Below are 22,729 nucleotides of genomic sequence, written 5' to 3' on the forward strand. Positions count from 1 at the left end.
CTGAACAATTCGAGGAAAACATTTTAATGAAAACTGCCAATTTTTCTGACAATATTGTAATTAAGATTTCAATTGTGGTAATTTCCTACAAAGTTAAAAACAGGCTTGTATTTTCAATCTACAGGGTTTTCCACACATTCATTTATTTGTGGTGGTCTGCCACAATAACATCTGCTGACACATATTGATTTTTTTTATTTTTGGAGCTGGACAATTCATCAGGAGCGCTGTTGGAATATATGTAGGCTACTGTTCAATTATTCATTTCAAAACACTCTCAGGGCACAGAGTGTACTCTGGGTGCAGACGGAGCAGCAGAACACCAGGCATAGTGAAACTGAAACTTAACTGTTTATTGCACTGGGTCTAAAAATTTGCAATCATTCACCTTTGCAGCAGCTGCTTCTCTCATGCAGTGATCTGATCAGCTCTGATCAGATCAACTGATCAATTATCAACCCCATGACTCAAACTGTGCAAATTGCTGCTGAGGAAAAAAATAACTCATGAAGACTTCCATCTCTGCTACATTCATGGACCTGCATAAACTTAGGAACTTAGAAACTTAGTGAGGGGACACAGAATGACCTCAAGGCTCTCTCTGTCCCTCAGTTCAATTCAACTTAACAGGCTTTGTTGACATGACATTTAACGTGTTGCCAAAGCACAAATACAATTAAAAGGCGGTGAATAAAATTTACAACTGATAACACAAATGACAATAGCCAACGGAGCAAAATAGGTAATTAAATTAGTGAGCAAAATAGAAAAACATCTATTCAGTACACATATTGACATATACATATATACATACGTCATATGTCTCATATGTTTACCTATAAACACTTTTCATGTTTGGAAAATCTGTAGTAGTGGAATAAATAAAAAGCAGACTGTGAGCGGGGGGTGTACCTTGCTTAAGATAATAAAGAAACAATTAACAACAATATATTACAAACTAGCAGAAATTGCAAAGACAAAAAACTTGTGAAATGTAGGAGTAAATAAAAAGGCAGAGTATGAGCTGTGAGGAGACGAACCAGCTGTTATATGTTGTTCTGTTGGTTGTCCCTTAGGCTGTGACATGCAGTGACTTATCTTGCTGCATCTATGGCGCTGACATTTTCTCTGAATAGATGTTGCCTTTTAATCTGGTCAGAGAATGAATCAAAATCTTGTAGTTTACACTTAATTTTTGTAAAGGAACTTTGTTCTGATATCTTCATATGTGCTACACTGTAGCAGGAAATGTTGCTCTGTCTCCACCTGTCTCTGTGGACAGAGCTGACACAGCCTGTCTTCTCTAGGAAGCCAGGTATCTCTCTCTGTCTCTCTTTTATACCAGTCTATACCAGTCAGCCAGAAAAGTAAAGTAAATTTGCCTGGTTATCTAGAAATACTGACCACCTTAGCACACATTCATGTGAACATGATAGCTATACCAGACATTACTCAAATTCAATCAGGACATTTAAATGTGTCATTAGGCAATATTAATTCTGACAGCTGCATAGTTGGCCGGTCATAACAAATTGATGGCAAATCATGTCTGACAATATTTTGATATCATACTGACAACGGCTAATAATAATGTTGACAGCTGTGCACTGTAGCGGCTTAAGCTAATCTTAGCTGATGTTAACTTCACAGACTGACAGGACAAGCTCTCTCACAACTCTGAAACCTGAAGGTCTCAATTTGGAGCTTTAAATGTGATAAACTGAAAATGAAGATATGATGTGCTGTAAAGTTCAACTGAGAGATTCTGACAACACTTTACACTCAATAACTGCTGCACTACCCGCTAGCTAAGTGAAGGGTCGACACAGGCAACTGTTTATGTAAAACTAGAATTACCGCACCAGTCAGTTTGCACTTACAGTTTACATCCGTGTTTGTGAAAGCATGGATACTTCACACACATCTTCCCCACAGCCAAACAGAAAATCTAGACAATCCAGACGGTTTCAAGGTGGACGCCCAAGATTAGTGTCACCAGTTCATTATCTGGCCAAATGTTGCCCCGTCTGTTCTTGAGATTTGACATTGAGTAATGGCCAGAAAAGTGTTTGTGCTTAACATTATGTGGTTATTATTATGTCACACTGAAGTTGACCTTTGACCTTTGGATATAAAATATCATCACTTCATCATTTTATCCTATTAGACATATTTTATAAAATGTTGTCATAGTTAGCATATGAATTCTTGAGTTATGGCCATAAGCATGTTTTGTGATGTTAGTGACCTTGACCTTTGACCTTCAACCAAATTCTGATCAGCTCACTAAGTCCAAGTGAACTCAAGAATATTGCATTCATGAGAATGTGACAGATACAAAGTCACAATGACCTGAATCACTGACAACCAAAATCTCGGATCAGCTCATCATTGAGTGAAAGTGAACGGTTGCGCCAAATTTGAGGAACAAAAAAAAAGTGTTCTTGACATATCATCTTCTCAAGAATTAGAAAGACAGGGTCACAGTTACCTTGACCTTTGACCACCAAAATCTAATCAGTCGATCACTGAGTCAACGTGAGCGATTGTGCCAAATTTAAAGAAATTCAGTTTAAGGCCTTCTTGAGATATTGTTTCTCACACACAGCCAAATCCTTATTTTTCCAAACATCAAAAATGATAGAATGGTGATTCTTCTTCTTAATAACATTCTTTGGCAAGCATAAATGATACAGACACCAGCATGTGCATATTTACCAGAAAACAGCCAAGAGTTTATTTGTTGTTTGGCTGACAAATTTAATGTTAATTAAGTACGGCTAAGTCAGTTTGCTTAGACTATGGTCATGAAAATTAACAGTCACTGGTTTAATCTAAAACTTTTACTTACTACAGCCTATTATGACAGTACTACATTGTTGTTGTTTTGAAGTTTTGATCAAAATTGTGGTTCTTGCTTTCACACCAGTCAAACCATGTCACTAACCTTTTCTTAACTTCATAAAGGTAAAGGGTTACATCTAGAATATGATATATTTTCAGGTAAAATACCCAGAATGTAATAAAGGCTTTTACTTACAATAGGGGATCTTTACAACCTCGTCTCCCACTTGAGAATTTTGAGACACACCCAAACTGGCAATGTTACTTGGATCACCTTAACAACTCTGAGGGATTTGGTTGGGGATTACAACCAAGCCTTATACTTCATTCTGCTTGTGAGTCCCACATCTACTGATGTGACATCTGATAAAACAGTTGGTTCAAATACTCAAATTCAAACAGTCATAGCACACAGAAAATTACAGTTTATTCAGACATCGCACGTTAAACAAATTTAGACTGAGTAGATATTAGGCAGATGCAAAACACTGATCCATTTTCCCTGAGAGAACACACTTGGAAGCTTAGCACAAAGAGACAGGAGAGAGATCAGGGAGCAACAAACTTCCCCACTGGGGGAAAACCTCAGAATCAGAGCCTACAGGGGGATGAAATGGAACAGTGAGCACTTGCAATAACTGCAGCAGCTATGGTTGTATTGTGAGCAGTGTAGCAGCTCTTTCATTGGCAATGAGAAAGTGAGCACATGCGTGACAGCTTAAACAGAACACTATATTAGAGTAGGGCTCTGGATATGTGTATACAGTGTATCCTGCGTGATTTTTACAGTGCGACACAAGCTGTCTGAACTGGCTCCACAGGCCTCACCCTGTTTAGGCTGGAAGGTTAACAAAGCATGAATTATATCTATTGTTTGCTGTTTTTGATATTCAATTTGATGCGTTTTCTGTGTGAGGAGGATTTTTTTTCCTGCACTTCACTTCACTATCAACAAATAATGCTGACCAATTCTGCAGTAAATGTCAAGTTTCTATGAGCTATTACCAAATGAGGCTTTTAATGATGAATGTAATGGTCTGGGTCGAGCTCAGTCAGGTATGAAATTTCTATCTGAAAAATACCAAAGTACTAACTAATGTGTTGTCTAAATGTCAGTAGAGGTGAAACATTGTGAACTCTATGTCGTTCTCATGTTAGCAGTAAGCTTTAACATGTTGTTCACCCAATACAGTGTAACTGAATTAAACATTCACTCTCAGCTAGTAAGAGCTACAGCAAGGAAATAATTAACTGCATTTCAGTTTAGATAAAGAGACCAGAACAACCAACCACGCAACAGTATTAATTTTCATTTAAAAAAATCAATAACTATAAAGCCTGTTGATTAAGGCTTTGTGCTACTGTGTCAATGAAAACTAAGGCATTTCCATACTACTCCAATGTCAGTATTTAAAGTAGCTTAATACTAGCAATTCTAGCACTGAAACAAACAAAAAAAAAATCACAACTCATCACAGCAGGACAGCTTTTTCTCTTCAATAGAAATAAAAACTAGAAATATATATCTGCGTTTAGAGGTATATTGATGGATTTTTTTGTTTGATCTGAAGTACAACACAAAGACATATCTGTGTTCAAATGATACCGACATGTGCTCTCACTCTAAAGATTGCATATGCAGTGGCACCACCAAGGGGCGGCTAGTCGGGGCCACAGCCAGCCCATCCCAATACAATCGCTGACCCCCCAAAAAGCATATATACCAGCATTCCTTAACTCTCATATTGACATAGTTTTCAACTAGCCTATATGCTACAACAGCATAACAGAATCCAGAGGCCCCATCTGGCTATCCATATGGAAAATTTCTCGGGGTGCCACTGTGCACACAGCCCATTCACTACAATATAACGTTGACGTTGTACATACAGATACATTACATTTGTATGTTTCATACCTATGACACAGTTCATAGTTCTCATCAAAAAAAGAACAGGATGGTTGATGGCATGACATCTTTGTAAGATGGCTGCCATGCAGAAGACAGCAGCACACCACTGTACAAGATAAACAAAAGCAGGACCAACCTGGGTATTTAAAGCCAAAACATAAAGTTGTCCCAACCCTAACCAAGCTGTGTTTGTGCTCAAACCTAACAGCGTGTTAACCACAGTGTTTTCACTAAGTAAGTTTCACCAGATCTACTACATACGAAACATAGAAGCATAACATATCGGTGGTGTGCAGAAACACATAATGCCACCATTCATTCTGGTGACTGGATGTGGATACAGTTATTCTGGTATTTCTTGCTATAATCATAAGTAACATGTTTCTTTAATGGTGCTATACATGCAATTACTTGTTAAGTTACAATATACATGACTCACTTTTAATTACATGTTCTCTGACCTTTTCACCATGTGCACTGAGAAGCACATAAAAATACCATATGAAAGCGCTATAGGTCATGACAACAATCTCATAGCCCTGCTTATGCCAATATTCACACTGCCATGAAAACTGAGCCCAGACTATGCTGTTTTTTTATCAGCAGTGTCTGACTCATAAAACTTATTGCTGATTATCTTTCTGGGCATTCATACAAAAAACCACCGTATTCACACTTTGCAGTGACACAATATGCACAGAAAAGGTGCGTGATATGATATAGTGTCAGTACACATGTAATCAATGCCAAAATGTGAATTCTTTAATGTGAATATAGCATATTTATGATACATATAAAGCCATAGAGCATACTCTGATGGCACAACTTTTTGTTAGTGGGAAAAGTAGTCACAGATAAAATTGTTGCAGTCTATCCCCCACTACTGTCATAATATCACTACTGGGGAAAACCAAAGTCAGAAGCAATAGGAAGATGAAATTCAATAAATGCAGCTCAGTTGTTTTAAGCAGTAGAAGAGAGGATCTAAATTTAATCAAAAGTCATAACCTGCTTAAATTCAAAAGCAATTTCCATACAAAAACTAAAGCTATAACTAATGTGAAAATGGATAGTAAATTAAGCGCACAGCAAAATATCACTGGGTTTTTATCATTAGTTATGTAATTCCCTGCACTATATATAGTCAAGGCTGCAATGCTGACGTTCACTTTGAGACAGCAACGTGACAGTGTTGAGTTGGCTTCAATCTATCACTGATCTTGATGACACTGCTGTAAATGTGCTGTCATGACACAGTCTCTCACAAGATTCCAATGCTGTCTCAAAAATAGCAGAATGCAAACTCCAGAGCTTAGTACTGAAAAAATATTTATATTTCTGTTTAATTATTTTCTCACGATAACTTGTCCCCACAACCAAAACTGATGCTTTACTGAGTCTTGCTTTCATTAGCAAACATAAAAATGGTGACTCTATGAACCAGTATTACTTTCCATACAGGATGACAGTACATGTTCTGGTTTAGAACTGATAACGGCGCTTTAATATGTAACACGTTTTGGTGCGAAAGTGAAAACTTTGAGTAAACTGTTTGAACAAACATGGATTGAGCCTGGTATCACAATTAAGCTACAAGAGACCACTGCCAAGACATACAGAGTGACAAAGTCTCCAAATTCAGTTTCTAAGCAGCTCCATGCTGTTCCTTTCATTCACCATGTTCATTTGGGAGATATCTGTTTATGTTCACTTGCTGGGACTGCCCTAAAGATAACATATGAAGTCTGAAGCTGAACTGTGTTTATTTAAGTCTGACATTTGTCTTCCTCAATGCAAGCAGTAGAGACTTCAGAGATCCCACGGCACAGCCATGAGCATGCGATTAAGAATGAGCAAGTTTCCTGAAGGTGAACGAAAAGAGTTTGGTGGTTTTCCATCTGGGCACCTTCATATCAAGGCCTCTCGGGATGTTCAGCATGTATATTCATAAGAGGTAGGGAGGAAAGAGAGGGGAAAAAAAAGTTTTGTAAGAGACCCAGCTGGTTGCCTAAAACTTCTCTTTGGTGACCTCAATTTCTCCTGCTTCCCAATGAGTTTGGTCTGTCCACGTGGGACTAAGCACACAGTGCAGTGTGTGTCCCTGAGTGAACTTAAGCAGAAGGTCGGCAGCACACAGACTGTAATGACCGTAATGTGTTATCTTTAACATCACATATGTTTAGAAAGACAACAAATTCAAAATTTCTTTACGAGTAATTTATTCTTCAAAACAGAATCAATCTCGCTTCAGACGAGGCAGTCAAAGCAGCTGACTGCAGTCTTGCATTATGAGCTGCATTATTAGCATTCAGGTCACACGTTCTTACACATCAGATAGTGCCTTTTAAAGGAATATAGAACACAGCGGTGCCATGTTACCTATTCATTGACAAGGGATATGTGAAATGACATCAGGAAGACAAGGAAAGTGGATGTATGTGGTTTACAAGGTTAAAGCCGGACAATGAAGATGAAGCCAACACGCTGTAAATAAACCTGTGATACGATAAAATCTCTTTGGGTCTGTACAAGGCCAATGTGAGATTATTAACAGGACTGATTGTGAAAAGTGAACACAAAAGCTGATGATGTTGGAGTAATGGCAGCCATAAAGCCATAAAGCCAAATCCAAAATTTGTGCATGGCACTTAATGGGCCAATAAAACCATTTTTCAGCAAGACAATCTAGCTTGTTTAAAGTACATCTTGATTCAGATGTTTGGTTTAAATGCTGCAGGAAGTTCCTTGTGTGGGTGCATCTATTAACAATAAAACCCTCAATTTCATGGTTTCCATGGAAATATTTTAAATGTTTCCTGCACAGCCCAAAAAAGGGATAGAGTAATGAGTGCTAAAACCCGGAAATTAGTAAGCATTTTTGCATTTCCAGTTCCTTTGTCTTAAAGTCAGTGGGTTTCTTTGAAGAGGCTTTTGGTTAGACGCCTGAAATAAGCTCTATTGCAACATAAAATATGTCAGTAAATATAGTTATCGTGAATTTTAAAGCTTCAGTGTGTCTTAAAAAAGAGGTTTGCTAAAAAGAAGTGGCTAAATGACACTACCAAGGTTGTCGGGGACATTAAACGTCATCTGCTCACTAGTCTGCCTTTACAACATTGTGCTGTAGTTTGTTTATAGCCAAACTTTGCTTTACAAAAAGTATGATTATCACAAACTTTTGTTTATTTTCACCAGTAATCCAAAAACCAAAGGAAACATCTCTTTGTTTTTGGTTTTTTTGTCAAGGCAACCAGGGTAACTCTAATTTCTGGGTTGTCCACAAGTCAAATTAATGGTGGTTAATTAGTGGTAAATACTGCAATGACACATTAAGTTGTCCTTCCTGTGAAATAAGGTATGGGATGTGACACAGAATGAAATATGCAGCAGATCTCCTGTTTGGTAGTCGTGGGCTTTAGAACACCTGACATCCTAACCCTGACGCTTTGAACAAAACATTTTAAATGCAAAGCAGTACACCCAACTGATGCACAGGTGCTCCTGGATTTATGGTTAATTCAAGTGTGGCTCTATCCTTTGTCTAACTTGCTGCACTTAAAGTTAGAGAGAAAAATAATTTTAGGTGGAGATTGGAGGTCTTGAAACCAGGGTTTATGAAACCACTTAAAGCTTCAGGTTCACCTGTGAAGAACAAATACATTATACCAGCAAGTATAGCATACAGAACTCTTCACACGAGCGTATAAAAATGAGGAGAAAAAATTAAAGCTATCTGGTCGCTCATTTATTCAAAAAAAGAGATACCAAGTACTAACATAAACAGATTTTAAGCACTAATTATGAGATACATGAGAACGGTTTCTGAAAAAAAGTTATATAATTACATGAACATGTTGTTTCATAATAAAAGACCCTAAAAAAGATAATATCTTTTATCATTTATTTTACACTGAGGTCTATGAGGTATCCAATATGAGGTTGGCTTTCAAAGTAAGTAGAAAAAAGTACGGTTTTGTGCTATTAAAGCCTTGTTATTTTTTCTGTTCTCAGTCTCTCTTTCTTCTGATTTACTTTTTGAAGAGATTCAAGGAAGTCTGTGTGCCGTTGCTTTGTCTCCAAAAATACAAAAATATTCAAAATAATATAATTCTATTCAAAAGAATTTCTGAACTTCTTTCTTTCTACATGTCTTTTACTTTCTCTGAGAGACTGTGGATTGATTCTTTAGTGCTACCAGCAAGATAAAGCAAGGTGAGTCTGACATCTATCATATTTTAATTGTGTGCTAGAACTATAGCAGAATGGTGTCTAATCATTTTCCTTTCGGGGGATCTGTAATAGAGTCATTTACAAGTTGCAAGCAGTGAAGGTATTATCATGATGGCTGCTTGCTGTATGTGTGAAGGACTTCTTCCCATGACCAGTAGCTGATAATAGATTTTAATTACCTTGTCCTTCCAGCATCAGTGGATATGCTGGCATTTTTTCTGCCTGTTTTGACACACTTTTTCAGTGTGGCACATGGAATGGGATATCTGAGCGTGCAAATACTGCCTGTGTGTTCTACCTGAGCTGACTTTAGCATATTCCCAGGTGGAGTTTTTCATTTTTGTTTTCATGAAATGAACACAGTATTTGCACAAAATGTGTAGATCTCCTATCCTGCTTTGCGGTTTAGTTGGATGAACAGATCTCAGCCATCCTATTACCCTTGGGGTCAGATTGACCCAAGCGGTGATCTCCAGGGCTGAAAAATGCTGTATTTCCTCTCATGGCGACTTGAGGCTGGCTCCAGAAGCGAGTAGATCCCCAAAGACATTCATGTTAAAATGCCCAACTTTACAGCAGAAATAAACATGTTTGCAGCCTGGTACAAAAAAAAAAGGTTTTGGTCTCTGCAGCCATGTTACCCAAACATATCTGACACTAAGGATAATGTTGAGGAGGACTCTGATTTTAAAGCATCCTGCTCTAATGAGAATTAGACCTCTAGGGTAAACTCTCATGTCGTCTCTCAACCACTATCAGATTCTGTTCTCTCATCAACCCGGTCTCACTCGAAGTCATCGAAATCTGGAAAAATAAGTCGTTTCACATCGGCATGATACACTGCCGGTCCCTGTTATACTTTAACGGTGTCCTGCGGCATCGGGGGAATCGCAGCAAGACAAGAACAAAAGTTAAGGCAGCGAAAGTCCAAAGGCGGGTTGGAGGGATGGTGGATGGGTCCAACAACCACCAGCTTTCAACCGGGAGTGCAGTTTTTACTTCCAGTAAAATTGTAAATTCAGACACTGTTCTTTTTTCCTGAACTCCAACTATGTGCCTTTGTTGTCTAAACCCAATGACATCAGTGTTTCCCCTACCATTATATAAGAGGGGGCCGCCCAGATGCGCACAAACACACACAGACATGTGCGCACACACACACACACACACACACACACAGGTGAGCACACTAGAGCATGGCTCGGGCTGCATTTTCCTGACCGAACCTGACCCGAGTCGGAGACAATTATAACAGAGCCCAGCCTGAATCCACAACGCGGCACTGTACACACACACTAGGGCTGTCAAAAGCACCATGAAATTGAATTTGAATATTTTCGAATTAATTTAGTAGAGTTCGAAAAACATTCAAATTTATTTTTTTTTTTTTTATGATTTTTTTTTTTTACAAAAAAACACAAAAAGTAAGATGCTTATTGCTGGCGCAATATGAACATGACACTAAGATGAAAACACCCGTTTTGACCTCACTTAAGTGCCAGGTATGCCCAACTTCTGCCTTGCTATTTGAGCAATGTTTGGATACTTCAGTGCATAGTTTTCCACCACAAGCATGGATTCTGTTCGGCTCGTAGTGGTGTCTCATTCTGGTAACGTTTCATCTCTTCTTCAAAAAGGGTAGGCAGGGAGGCAGCAGGTACAACACTCTCCCTGTGTGTCTCCCCCAACAGGTCACACATCACAGACAGCGCAGTGGGTGGTGTTGGCGCAGCGGGCTCCTCCGTTGGCGCCTCTCCCTCCGTCACTGCGTCCTTCTCTAGCCCGGCTTGTGCGCGAGCCATCCCCGCATAACGGGGTTCGCAGTGATATACAACATTATCAAATTTAGGTTCGAACTTATAAAAAATATATATATTTGAATATATTTCGAACTTCGAATTTTTTCGACAGCCCTAACACACACTCAATGGAACGGAGCCTGTGTTGCGTTCAGGCGTTGTCATGTAAATAACAAATTCCACCACTTGAAAAGGCATAGCACAACACAGCAACATGTCAAGTGGGCCAAACCCGAGCAAAATTTTTGATCTGTTCCACCTTTTTTCCTCGGATCATACGTTTTGTGACAAACTCACAGTGATATGGGATGTATGGGATAAGTTGGTCCTGAGAAAGATTAACCTTTCTTTACAATTCAAGCCCTCACTGATCAAGACTGTCAATGAACGTCTTATTGTATATCATGACTGCTGTCCATTCATACAATGCATACCCAACAACCTGGACAAATATCAAAATGAAGACATCGTGTGACGCACAGCCCAGTCATGTCTGATATATGTAGGTGTATGCTCGGAAAGTCCCAGAAGAAGCACCTGAAGAGAATCAGGGCATGAAGGTAGGAAGAGGCATGGCCGGAGAACTGTATGGTCATAAAATTACATTACCATGTTGGGAAAATGAGAAAAAAAAGCCAGAGAGTCTGTATGAAGCAATTAAAACATCAAAAAGATCTTTCTTTCCAGTGTTAGGTCAATCACTAATTATGTGGTCATGTAATAGGTATTGTTATTCTTACTAAGGTTGGCTAATAATTTTAATTACAATCATTTTCTGAAGGTTTAAATTGCTGGGCTCAGACTGACCCCAAGGATAAAAGATGTTAGTAAATTGGAGGATAAGAGGAGGGTAAAGGTATTAACCCTGAAGACCATTTTGTAGCTCGAGAACAATTCAGCAGATTTGAAAAATAGCCAGAGCAGGTTATCAAATTTATGCTGCAGTACAGTTCTCTGAACCACAGGCCTCAATACAGCCCTGAAAAAGGTTGTAAAACATTTAATTTATCCATTTATAGGTGATCTATAAACTTAAATGGAATTTTTTAAACCAAAGCAGACACATTACATACCGCTACTATGTCTACTACTTCAATCAGTCTTGATTTAATTCCATTCTGTGGTCCCAGGCATCCTACCAAGTAAATCCATCAGTGTAAGCAACAGTGTAGGGAGACACTGTAGCAAGAGTTGTTTTTTTTTTTCTCCGTGCCAACAAACAGGCATTCGGACTCTTCACAGCTGTGAATCAGAGGCTACCATATCCTTGCACCTAGCACTCATACAGAGACAAAGCCCAGCATGACTTTTACTGTCTTACAGGTCAAAAAAGGTCGTGATGTCTGCCAGACAGGGGCTACTGTGGTGCCAAGACTGCAGCAATCACGGAGCAGACGCTGCCTTATCACAGAAGCCAGGTGTCCATAGCAGCTTGGTATAGCTGCTAAAAATGCGAGCAACAACAAAAACTTGTGTACAACACAACACCTGGTGCTACCGTCCTGCTGCGTCTCTAGCCTGCTCTGACAGGAAGGATGATGAGAAGTCACCTTGGCAACCAGTTCAACCAGAAAAGTTTGAAAGTGCCAGCTCATGCTACCATTTCATGAATTAACATTTCTATCATCAACCATCACGCATTGAGAGTTGAATTTAAATGTAGAAAGGAAAGACAGATTAAGCAGTGCTTATCTAAGTGAATGTGAGAACGATCCCTGAACTCCTATAATCACCAAAGAGAACACTTAGGATGAAATTTACTTGACTAAAGTTTGGAATAATGAATATCTCTATTATTAACAGGGAATAAAAGTAAAGCATTTTCCACAGCTATATATTTTACAAATGTAATACAGATTTAATGTGTAAAATAAATTCCACAATCTTAATAATCCAAATAAAATGAGCATAATCTGATTAATTTACATAATAATGAGAATACTTACTAATTTATGTATTCGAAACCCAAGGCGAAAAAAGAATCAGGCTGTGAAAGCGTCATTAACTCTTACCTCGACAGTGAACTCCTTCATCGTAGCCGTCTTCACAGTCTCTGGCCCCATTGCAGAGTTTATTGAAATGAATACATTTTTTTGTCCCGATGCACTGTATGTGATTGAGAGGACATCTGATCACCACCTCCTGCGCACCTAAAGAAGAGAAACAATCATCAAAAAACTATCTCCATTTTCCCCCCAACATTAATAATTCATGAACTATATCACTTCACTGCAAAGCCACATCAGCTTTAACAAGTTTTTTCTTTAAGCATATGGAGCAGCAATTACATTGGGAGACCATATGTGAAATAAATTTGCATATTTCATTGTCGTTACCGTTTGTATTTTTTGCAGGTAAACACATTTCCTCCAGTGTTTTTTTGACTTCCCTCTCAAAGTGCTGATATTTCAAGACCTCCGTAAAAGGAAGTGGAAGAACCTATGCATATGCAAATGTATTTATACTTCACACAGCATTGTTCTTTACACACAACAGATGTTCGCCACACTGCTCTGCAGACGCACTGGTGAAGTCCCATAACAAACTGCCCGACTCTCCCCGCCAGCCAGGCAAACAGCGGAGAGCAGCTGTTTAAGGATTCATGAGGCACATAGGTGACCCTCATTCATGTGGCAGCCACGAGAGCACATAAAACACAGCTGACCAGTGCACCAGCACTGTAAATGTGTCAAATCTCCACCTTAACTACATTGATATCAATTACCAATGTGCCGCTGCAGCCACTTAATGGGAAGATTTATTGCCCACGTGATGGGGTCTGTAACAATCCCCGGAGTTATCCCACCCCGAGGAACTCACATCCAAGAGCATTTGGACCATCTTGATTGGGCGGTTACTTATTCACAGCATCCATTTCTACTTTGAAAGGTAAGAGATGCAGCAATTAATGTGGCTATTACAAAGAGGCCTGTCATCCCCTGCTGATTTACAGAAGTGATATGTCCAAGTAGTTGTGCGTCTGTATTGACACAATAATGACTTATATTAGTTTCTCCTCCCAAGCATTTTTATGGCTCTAAAAGGTGTAGCAGGAGAGGCTTCTTCTTTAATGAGTATTTCTTGGCTATCTCTTCAAGCCCCAGTGATTCACACTATTTCTATGCCATATTTAGGTAAGTCAAATATAAGTGACCTTGTCTCTGAGAGTTCATATTTCACACATGAGCAAACTGGCAGCCTCATCTGCTGGGCTCCGAAATGTCTTCTCATTTCTCTTCCAGTTCTTTTAAGGATAGACTTTTGGTATATTTTTCAGATGTCATGAACAAAAATCTATTTTTAAATCCATCATACAGGAATACAGTATATATGTGTTTAAAAAATGTATATTATAAAGGCTTAATTTGCTTTCTAAATCAGGTTTGGGTGACTGGATAAGAAAGATCCATTTGGATTAGCAGCATAAGGAGCACTCGACATACATTAAAAACAAGTTAAATGACCATTACTCCATAATCAGAAAATAAATATACCCTGAGGATCTTCAAAGTATTGCCCATTGCCTTGAAAAGCTAAGTGTGTACACTGCATTTACACACTTGACTTTTATGTCAGTGTTCATTTTTTGAAAAATCACAAGGAAAAGAAATCCCTTCAGAAACTGCTCGCACTTCACACATCTCTCACATTTGGAATCAAACTCAAATATGTGGTGGATCCCACAGTAAACATAGATCCTAGTGTTGAACTGTTACACATTTCAAAATGCACAGGGAATTCTAACTTTCTTCAGAAACAGACACACCGTCATAGAAGATTCCACCCAGTGCCACACCATAGTACATGTCCATTTGGCAAAACGTGCTATTTAACACAAAGCAGTAAGGGTCTCTGACGAGGTAACAGCGTTGTCAGCCTCTCCCCTTGCTATCTCGCCACATGGGTTCTAATCTAATGTGATAAGGGGAGGGATGGTGCATGAATATTCAGTGGCTCTGATCTGTCATGCAGGGGTACACAGATGGTCTCTCAACGGCTGAGGTATTCAGAATTCCTCTGTCAATTCCCAAACTACTGTACTATGTTGGATGATTGCTCAAAGTTGTATAAGCAGGATAGCACACCGTATAACACATTCTCCGACAACTATACTGAAGCTTCTCTCACATTAGATTCCCATTCCAAGGTGCTGAATGACGCTTTAACAGAACATCCTGCATACTGCATGTGCCTGATCAGTTCAGGCACACATTTAAGATCCTCTTCAGCAATCCGCAGAGTACTGAGTTTAAACAAGGCTGAAATCACTGGTACAAGAAACTGAACTCCGAAAGAATTAGGCGAATGCACGAACAATTACAACTCCCTACAGGCTGTCAGTGATGATGAGCTGTGAGATGAGCATCTTCAGGAGCAATTACATACAATACTGTAAGTACAGTATGCATTGAACTAAACAGTCGGATATTTCATAGCTGCTCTAAATGAACACTGTTTCAATAAAAGTGATGAAAACCTTAACAAAATAGTCATCTACAAATGTATTCTTCAATGAGTTCATGCATATTTAATTAAAACTGCCGAGCAAACAATGTTTAGATCCAACACACAGTGGCTGTAATTGCTAAATGTGCCTCTTAAGGTACAGTTAGCAAGTTCAGTGTGACAGAATTGGCATGTTTCACAGCAAACAATTTAACTCATTTGTTAACAATGGCTCTGATCGATACCAAGACCCTGAAACTCAAGTAGCTAAATGGAATTTAGAAGTGTAACTTTAGTTACAAGAGCTTTTTTCATTGATTAGTTTGACTGCTCAGGTTGAGATTAGGCCTATACTAGAACTTATGGGAGGTAACCAAATATCATTACCTGGTAAGAATGATGCAGCGACACTAACAACCAATAGTGTCTAATCAGCCAGAATAAGTGGCAACACTACTTTAGGTTTACCATGGATTTGAAGAGGCTTCAACATAATAAACTGTAGCAAGTTAAGCACAAATGCACACAGTGTTAATGAGAACATGATCAGAGGATGACAAATTCAGGTTTGCTAATGGAGGCTTAAACTGAGTCGAGGACACATCCATTTAATTGAAAATGCTTCTTGTATAGAACATGTTGTAAACAGATAAACAGTATCAGGTCCCTGTTGTATTAGGCAATTGCTGATGTATAAATCTTAAATTATTTTAGATGAAAACTGCACGGTCCCAGTAATGGGTTGATAAATGAATAATGTCCAGAGATGAAATGGGTAAGCGCACTTAAATACCAGTTTAATCATAACACCTTGAGTGGAGGACAGATGTTCCCCTGGTAAGCTAAGAAAAAAAAATGTGATATGCTTATTCAGGTAAAGCGGGAAGCATTTAAGTTAATCATCAATATTTATTAACATCTTATTTTGCGATAACACAACCATAAATTAAACTCGAACCTTCCCAGTCTAGTCTAAATACTGCTTATATATTACTGGAACTTCTGCAAGCAAACCCACATTTATGTTGTAAGTGCACTGAATATGAGCTTCAAACCGAAAACATAATTTGCTGCAAAGAATTGAAAATAAATAAAAAAGATGACTTGTGTGGTACAGCAGATCGGTTGTTGTTTTGTTTGTAGCATTATACATCCAGAACCAGAAACCAAGAAAGCATTAAGATCAATGGGCAAGACATCGAAGATGTAGACAAGTTCGCATACTTAGGAGCCACCGTTTGTAAGGAGAGAGGTGGTATGAAAGACCTGAAGAATAGACTCACAAAAGCAAGAGGTGCATTCATCAGACTAAAAAACACCTGGAGTGCCAAAAGCATCTCAAGAAGAACAAAGCTCAGACTGTATAAGACACTAGTAGTGCCAGTATTACTCTATGGACGTGAAACTTGGAAAATGAATAAGGGAGACAACAAAGCAGTTGATGTGTTCCACAATAGGTGCCTACGAAGAATACTCCGTATACATTGGCATGACCATGTCAGTACTGAAGAGCTGCTAGAAAGGGCTGAAATTAAACAGTTGAGCAAGGAAGTGAAGCTTTGTAGATGTAAAATGATTGGACACATACTAAGGCAGGACAAAAACAATGACTGCAACATAGTAATTAGGGCTGGGTATCGATTCAGATTTTCCAGATCGATTCGATTTGATTTTCAAGGACTCAATTCGATCCGATTCACGATTTGATTCGATTCAATTCAATTCAGTTCAATATCGATTCAGTCAAGTATATTTCAATTATGATACAAAATTTGCTTGGATATTAAGATATTTTCTGAGAACTAACGAAGTATATTTAACAAGGAACCCTCTGACCTGGTTCATTACTATTAAAAATACTGTTTACATTAAGAATTGACCCCAAAGCAGTACATTAGACATCGTGTACTTTTATTTAACATTACCTGACCAACACATACAAAATAAATATTTTAAATTAAATCTAATCACAAGGCAGACAATTTAAATAAAGTGGCTACAAAAAAGGTAAACAAAGGACATCCACAAGTTTGCTGCCTGTAACCGTCTTATAAAGCTTTTGTGCAATACACTACAGTGGTTGTGATGCACACATTGACTGTATCAGAAGAGAAACAATATACGTAGGTGAACCCTGCAGCACAGTGAACCCTCTTCCTCAGAGAGGATCTTTGCCCCCCACTTTGTACCTGGCGGCAGGGCAGAGTGAACCGTCTTTCTTCTCAGAGGATCTTTGTCCCATGAGAGCAGGCACTAACAGCTCCGTGTCCGCAGTGTAAACAACGTTCGCTGGCGATTTGACAGTCACTAGAAGCACATTATGACCCTTTGTAAAAGTTTCTGTGTGGTACCTGTGTTGTACATGAGCTAACGTTAGCGGCTAAGGAAGGACTGAGAGGCTGTCCGGTATGTGTGTCTCTGAGGAGCGTCAGTACGTTAGCTTGTTAGCCGTAACGTTAGCCTTGCTGTCTGTCATGTTAATGTTATCGTCGGCAGCCCTGAATAGCTTGTAAAGCTTTAGCATAGTTAGTTAACACATTTGTTATCGGCCCATGTGTTTACTGCTACAGAAAATGAATAAATCTTTGGTTTATTTGCACAACGTCGCCTCTCTGCCGTCTTTTATCACGCTTGCTAACACTAAGTTAACTTTACCAGCAGATCTGTATGAGGTACAAACTGAGGCTACAGTTAGCAGTGTGCTGATGCTTAGTGGTATTTCTTAATCTTTTCTGTGAAACTGATGTGCATTTAATAAACATGCGCACATTATTAGCATCATATTTTTAGGGGAAAATGCGAGTGAGAAAAATGCACCGTAGACCCATGCTTTCAGTGGACGCGCTCCCACCATTGTTTGCTGCTCTGTCTTCATTCAGTCCGGCCGTCTCACGAGATCTCTCGCCATGACCACAGGTGCTAAATGCTGATCTCGCGAGACTACCTGGGTTGATATTACTGCTGCTGCAGTCTGCTACCGGCTGTACAACACATCCACGGAGGAAAATAGTTATAGTAAAAGATCTATTTTTTAATTAATGAATCGATATTGTGCCATTTAAAGGAAAAGCGTCTCGCATCGATTAAATCGATTTTTTCAACCCAGCTCTAATAGTAATGACTTGGGCACCAGAAGGAAAAAGAAGCAAAGGGAGACCAAAGACCACATGGAGGTGTTCAGTTGTGAAAGAACGTCAAGAAGTGGGATGGAAATCATGGTCTGAAGTAAGGACTGCAGCAGCTGACTGGGAAAAGTGGAAGCGCTCCGTGAAGGCCTTATGTGCCACAAGGCATGAAGTGGATAGGTAACAGGTAACATTATACATCCAAGATGTGAACAGACACAATATCAACAGGTTTTAAAAAAATACTTTAAGTAGGTAGAATGTTTTTCGTGCTCTTCAGAGGATGAACCTTTTTCATTTTGGATAATTCAGGACTGTCCTCTTGCTACACTTTACATTTTGAGCCCCATAACTGGTAATGTCTGCTATAGTAGCAACTGTTGTTCATTATGCTCAACACTGGAGATTTTAATGGACATTGCAGACTGTAGGTGCTGCTGCAAGATTTGAGATTTTAGGATATGTTAATTAAAAATCCTGCTGCTATTTGCCCACTTTGAGGAGTGAATGAGGAGGAATCAGCTGGGCCAAACTAATACCTCTATTTAATGTAAAATGAGAGGCTTCTAGGGGGGGATTGCAGCAGCTATGTTCATTATGATAATCATGTTAATCTGAGCCGGTGCCAGTTTGTGCGGAATAATGAATTCCTAAAAGAAAATAACAGGGAAGCTATCAGCAGGGGAAGCTCCTTGAACTTGTACGTACAGGGATTCATCATATCTCTAAAAAATAATGATTTCATTTTCTGAATTTAGGGTTTGAATTGATGATCAAAGTAGCATCCTGATTCCTGACCTGAGGCATCGCCAGTGTAGACTTCCCATAGTGGTTTTATAACAGTAACAGGCCATTTTGTGGTGAATCACACAATCACATTGACATTAGTTACAGTGTGCACTCCCATTGCTGCTATTATTACAAAGCAGTAATCTAATCATAAGCATGATGACAGTGCAAAATCATTTTGGTGTATCTGAACTTAAGCCAAAATGTCAGAAACAGCAGAGACAGCAATACCTTTCAGTTGCTGCAATGTGCTTGGGTTGAGCTACTTTGCCTGTAGGCCAGTAAAGACCAACCGTTTGACATATAGCCTTATACGCCATTACAAATTCACCTGGGTAGATAGTAGAGACTATATATATTTTCCCCCTCACTTTCACAACAGTGTAGACATTTTTACACAGTGACCATAAGTAGTGCTTATTGCTGTTTATTTTTCGGTTTATGCATATGTAACTGTAACTAAACCATACAAACAACATATTCACACATGTGATTACTGTACTTTGCCTTTGGGAGACGAACATTGTTAATTACTGTAGTAACTAGTAGCTACAGCAGTGTTAACTTTCACAAGCAGTCTGCAAAAACAAACCATGACATAGGGGAAGTTGCCAGGAGTGGTGCAATGTTGTTAACATTAATCTCTGGGCTGATAAGCAGTGTCACTGGTGTGGAAGAATACATTTAAAGTGTAAAATGCATGAATATTTTAGTTATTCTGCTTGTGTGCCTCTTTGTGTGTGTGTGTGTGTGTGTGTGTGTGTGTTTATGGAAACTGAAGCATCAAGATCTCATGGAAAACAGTGAACTCTTCACCTTTGAATGTAGTCTGTCTGTCTGTGGTGAAGTCATTATTGTTGTCATACTTAAAGCTGGAGGATGTTTGGGTTATAAGATGTCTGGGCTCTGTGATGCTGTGGCTTAACTTGAATAACTGATAGCAGGGGATGATATATTTATAACTGTCATGTAACGGCACTGCTGTTCAGCTGTTTTCCACGCATCTCAGCTTGATTTGAGTACATGAGGCTGTTTGTACCCAGCTGTAGGTTCATATCTCAAAGGCAAACAATCCTTGGACAAAATTCTGGAGATGTGGCAGTACACTACTTATCTCTCTACCTGTCATGAACAACGTGCGTCATCCAAAATATGTGGAACTGTTGGAGACCTCCATGGCAACAAAGTGAAATGTAAAAATGCATGCAGATAAAGTTCAACGGGGTATCCAAGAGCTGAGTTTCGTAACATTATGGCCGCATTTCACCAATTGTAAACTAAAGCTCTCCCTGTATGTTCTGCTTTTAAGAGGTGCAGTGGTCTAAACATGAAGGGCTCTTTAAAAGACTTATTTTCCTCTGTGACCTTTACATCCTTGCCATTTGAAATGATGTACTCAGCCCAAAGAGCTTATTTCGCTGTATTTGTCTGACCCTAGACACACAGGCAATATTTTCCAGGAGTAGGAACCTCCAAGGACTGAGATTCTTCACAGACGATGAGAGAAGCTTACTGTATGACCACAGGATTAAATGCTGTGATTTTCAATACATTTTGAGAAAGATGTGGATGCCATATGAATGACTATGTATAGATCTTGCCTTCTTTTCTCAGCATCAACAGGACATTGAGCAAACATTTGACTCCTGACTAATCACATGGAGCTGCTGAGAAGCAGCCAAAGGCACAGTATGAACTGGACAACTCCCTGGTGGGAAAATGTGTATGCCTTTGCATGTTTTGGATACGCATGGCCAACATTTGGTGATGCTCTGCCAGGCCTGTACTGCAGCCATCTTCGGTTCTTGCTCGTTTCGGCAGCTTTACACCTTCAGTCTGGTTTTCAGCACGAGAAACACATGCTGACTTGGACAGTGGCCAAGCTGACACGGCCAATCAAGAACATTCCAATGCCTGTCTTTAAAACAACCCAATCAGCAAAAAAATGTTGGCATTATGTACATTTCTGCAAACCACAGATACATTGCACATTATTAAGTCACTGACATGTTGAAACAACTCTGTGGTTAATGTGTGGTTAGGCTTAGCCACAAATAAAGCCTTATTTATGGTTGCAAAAATATAATATTTTGTGTGAAAATTTCTGGTTTTGGGGGCGCAATTCCCGCAAAAAAAGCAGCAATGTCTCAGTAGAAAACGACTGCTTTTTGTGGCACTATCCCCAATGGAAAAACAGCAATGAGTTGCTTTTAAACACCCATGTTTGGTGCCTTAAAAGCCACTAGGAATTAGGGATGAGCAAACGATCAAAATTCATTATTCAATCATCAAAAAAATTTACGTCCAATTATCGATTAATTGATAAGCGAGTATTTCAAAAGAGAGAAAACAAAAGAGTGCAGTGCAGACTGTCACCGCAAGAGAGCGCAGCTGCCCCAGTTTTGAGCTTCAACCCCAGGCCAACCCCAGCCAGGGGTTACAGGCTTCAGTTTTCAGCGAAACCTCCGTCTTTCAATGGCGTAGTGTTTTCAGAGGCCTCAAGGGAAGCCGCTGAGGCTTTGGAGAGCAATGAGAGCGTCCGTCTGTTTGATTTTTTTGCCTGGCATAGGTCCGGCGGGGGGGCCTTGTAGGCACGGCGGCTCACCGGGCCTGTAGCATTGTAGGGGAAACACTACGACTATCGAGCAACTAGGAATACAGCAATACTTGCAAAATCACAACCACTTTTTGTACGTTTGTTGGTCTTGAGCAGTGGTCTGCAGCTTGGCAGGGGTCTTGCCTAAATGACACACCATCCACCACCCCTTCCAACTACCGATAATGAGGTCAAGTCATACACTATGTCAATAAAGAAATGCTGACGTGATCTGTATGAAAGGTGCAAATGTATCGTTACCGTTTTTTGCACAATGCCACCATTTTCTTCTGGCAACTGGGCTGTCTAAAACCTTCCCTGGTTGCTTTTTCTGTCTACTAAGGATCATTGTGTTTCTGTATTGTACTGGCTTCTACATTAGCTTTCTGTCCTATATACTGCCAACCACAAATGTGAATACCCTAAATCACCCTTAAGGCCCATTTATGCTCCCTTTCCGTACGAAAATGTATACGTCCGTTTCAAACAATGTTACCGTCACTGCCCACATACTTCCATGCGTTGGCATGGATGTTAACCAATATATCCACCAGGGGGCAGACCAGAGTCAAAAGTTTATGACAACAACAAACTCAAAAACTGGCAACTGTGGAGGAGATATTGATAATGTACCTCTTGCATAAAAGACAAAGTCTCTAGTACTGCCGATGGGAGAAATTGACAAGCGTCATTTCCAGTACTTTAGGATGTCCGCCGGGGCATTCGATAACCGCCATTGTTATTTCTTCTTCGTGACTCACTAGAGCTACGTATCGGGTAGTGACAGCAACACTGCCCCCACGGTTTCCGGTGGTACTGCTCCGTTTGGCCCGTATCTGTAAGCTTTATGGAAACGTGCAGAAATACGGACAAAATGAACGTGGAGCACGGACAGAAGGCTCCGTCCGTATCCGGATCCGTATTTAACGTTGAGCATAAATGGGCCTTTAAAGGCTAAAAGTCACTTTCATTAAAGTTCAGCGTATTA

The 22,729-nt window shown here is 39.5% G+C and overlaps 1 protein-coding gene across 1 annotated transcript in view; it reads right to left on the minus strand.

The window, feature by feature from the left end:
• Positions 1-22,729, minus strand: part of lrp1bb (low density lipoprotein receptor-related protein 1Bb) — a 329,117-nt gene that overhangs the window by 203,253 nt on the left and 103,135 nt on the right. Inside the window, exon 2 of the mRNA XM_050048038.1 lies at positions 12,798-12,935. Coding sequence (XP_049903995.1) covers positions 12,798-12,935 — 138 coding nt within the window. The remainder of the gene's footprint in view (positions 1-12,797; positions 12,936-22,729) is intronic.

This window comes from Epinephelus moara, chromosome 7 (genome assembly GCF_006386435.1).
Source record: "Epinephelus moara isolate mb chromosome 7, YSFRI_EMoa_1.0, whole genome shotgun sequence".
Lineage (NCBI taxonomy): Eukaryota > Metazoa > Chordata > Actinopteri > Perciformes > Serranidae > Epinephelus > Epinephelus moara.